Source organism: Haplochromis burtoni, unplaced genomic scaffold (assembly GCF_018398535.1).
Source record: "Haplochromis burtoni strain Fernald_Lab_line unplaced genomic scaffold, NCSU_Asbu1 Contig_773, whole genome shotgun sequence".
Lineage (NCBI taxonomy): Eukaryota > Metazoa > Chordata > Actinopteri > Cichliformes > Cichlidae > Haplochromis > Haplochromis burtoni.
Window position 1 is genome coordinate 168,430 of NW_024583134.1, and position 1,942 is coordinate 170,371.

Sequence of the window (1,942 nt, forward strand, 5' to 3'; positions counted from 1 at the left end):
CACAGATATCAAGAAATGCTTTAATATGATGCTTTAAACTTTGATATTTCAAGATCTCAGCCAAGTTTATTGGTCACATGAAAAAATATATTAAAACAGTAAATATGTAAGTGTAATATCCTGTATGTGATTCTATCAGCCACTGAACTTTCTATATTTTTACTGCACCTTTTGTGTGTTTGTGCTTTGAAAAGAAAGCGTCTATCCTGTGGAGAGAAGCCGTGCTGTCATTCAAATCAGAATGTTAACTCTCATCTGGGTGATTCTGCTCTTCGCTGACACAGGTACAGAAGGAAATTTTATTTAAATCTTCATCAATATATGAATTTAAGGAACCTACAAAAAGAAGGAAAACTGCAGTTTCAAAGACAGCCGTGTTTGAAAATGTAATTTACGTTAAGTTAAAAATGGGAAGCAACAGCTGTGAACTGCATCGCTTATATAAGTCATATCAGTTAACAGCAGAAGTAAAGTAAAAGAGGCATCTTTAAATATAAACATTGTAAATGATGTAAACTGATGGTGTTGGTTACCATCGTTTTTGATTTTCATGAACTCAGCTTCTTCTCTTCTGGTTTGTCTCTTTTGTTTTTGCATGTTCAGGTTCTGGGACTCCTGAGTGTCCAAAGAGCAACAGCAGAATCACACAAAGTGATGAAAATGTATCAGCACAGGATGGACTGTGTGTTGTTCTAGCGTGTTCTGTTACTAAAGAGGATGGTGATGTTGAAAATATAACTTGGTATAAACATGATGGAAACATAACTAAAACAATATTTGGCTCCAGTAACAATACGGAAACTGACTCTGAGTTTGAAGGGAGGGTGTCACTGTTGGAGGCTGACCTGAAAAATAAGAACTGCAGCATCATTATCAATGACCTCACCAAGTCGGACTCTGGAGCATATCACGCTGTCGCTAAGACAAAGACTAACTGCACACTGATTGCAAACATCACAGTCACAGTTACAGGTATCAAAACCTACCACAAATACTCCCTGCACAGTGACCACATTATCATGTTTGATTTAAATGAGTTAGCTCGACTAAATTACAATGAGTTGTATTAACTACAGCTGCATTATGGCACTAGCACATGTTTGTTTAACGTGAGTTTAAGAGTTGTTAAATCATTACCACTCCAAAGATTTTTGTGAATAAACATGATGCTCAGATTAACACAAAGGCACAACGACTTCCTGTAATGCAGGTCCTGTGTCTCCATTCATCATATATGTCAGCTAAAGTGAAAAACAGAAACTGCTGAATGTCCTTTAGTCTATTCCTTTGGTCAGACATAAACTGATGTTTGGGTATACCTCACAGAGCTTGCACCTGTCTTGGAACTTTTCAGCCTTATCTTGTACTTTTCACAATTTAAGTTACTTAACAAAGTGATCATACGTCTACTTTAAATTAGTAGTGGTTTTTATGCTGATTATAATGTCTTGTTTCATTTACTTTCCTATTAGAGCTGAGTGAAAAGCCCACACTGGAGATTCCTGAAATAACAGAGGGAGAGCAGACTACACTGACCTGCAGCGCTCCTGGTCTCTGCTCTGGATCCACTCCTAATATCACCTGGATATGGAGTGGATCAGGACAAAACCTCTATGAAATCAAAGAAAACAACACTGAATTCCAGTCTGAGGATATGCCTGCCTTCAATTCAACTCTGACCTTTAACGCTTCAACAAAACACAACAGTGGTCAGGTCACCTGTAAGGTCACCTGTAACGTGACCTGTAAGGTCACCTTCAAAAATGTCAAAACAAATGAGACCAAAACTCTTAATGTCAAGTGTGAGTATTACTCTTGGCAAAAGTATATTTTATCATTATTACAGTATTAGTAGTAGTAGCAGTAATTATAATAATGTTGTAATTACTGTAAGTGTAAAACTTTCATAACTGATATTATATTTTGTCTGCTCTTATTTTTT

General features: G+C 36.6%; 1 protein-coding gene across 1 annotated transcript; it reads left to right on the forward strand.

Annotated features, from left to right (window-relative positions):
* Positions 1 to 6: 6 nt before the first annotated feature.
* si:dkey-24p1.7 (sialic acid-binding Ig-like lectin 12) lies at positions 7 to 1,802 on the forward strand (the record flags this gene model as incomplete). The annotated part of the gene is given in 3 exon segments (XM_005950318.3): positions 7 to 284; positions 604 to 972; positions 1,473 to 1,802. Coding segments are annotated over 3 exon segments (742 nt in total), but the record flags the coding sequence as incomplete, so codon positions are not given.
* Between the last annotated feature and the right edge of the window lie 140 nt (positions 1,803 to 1,942).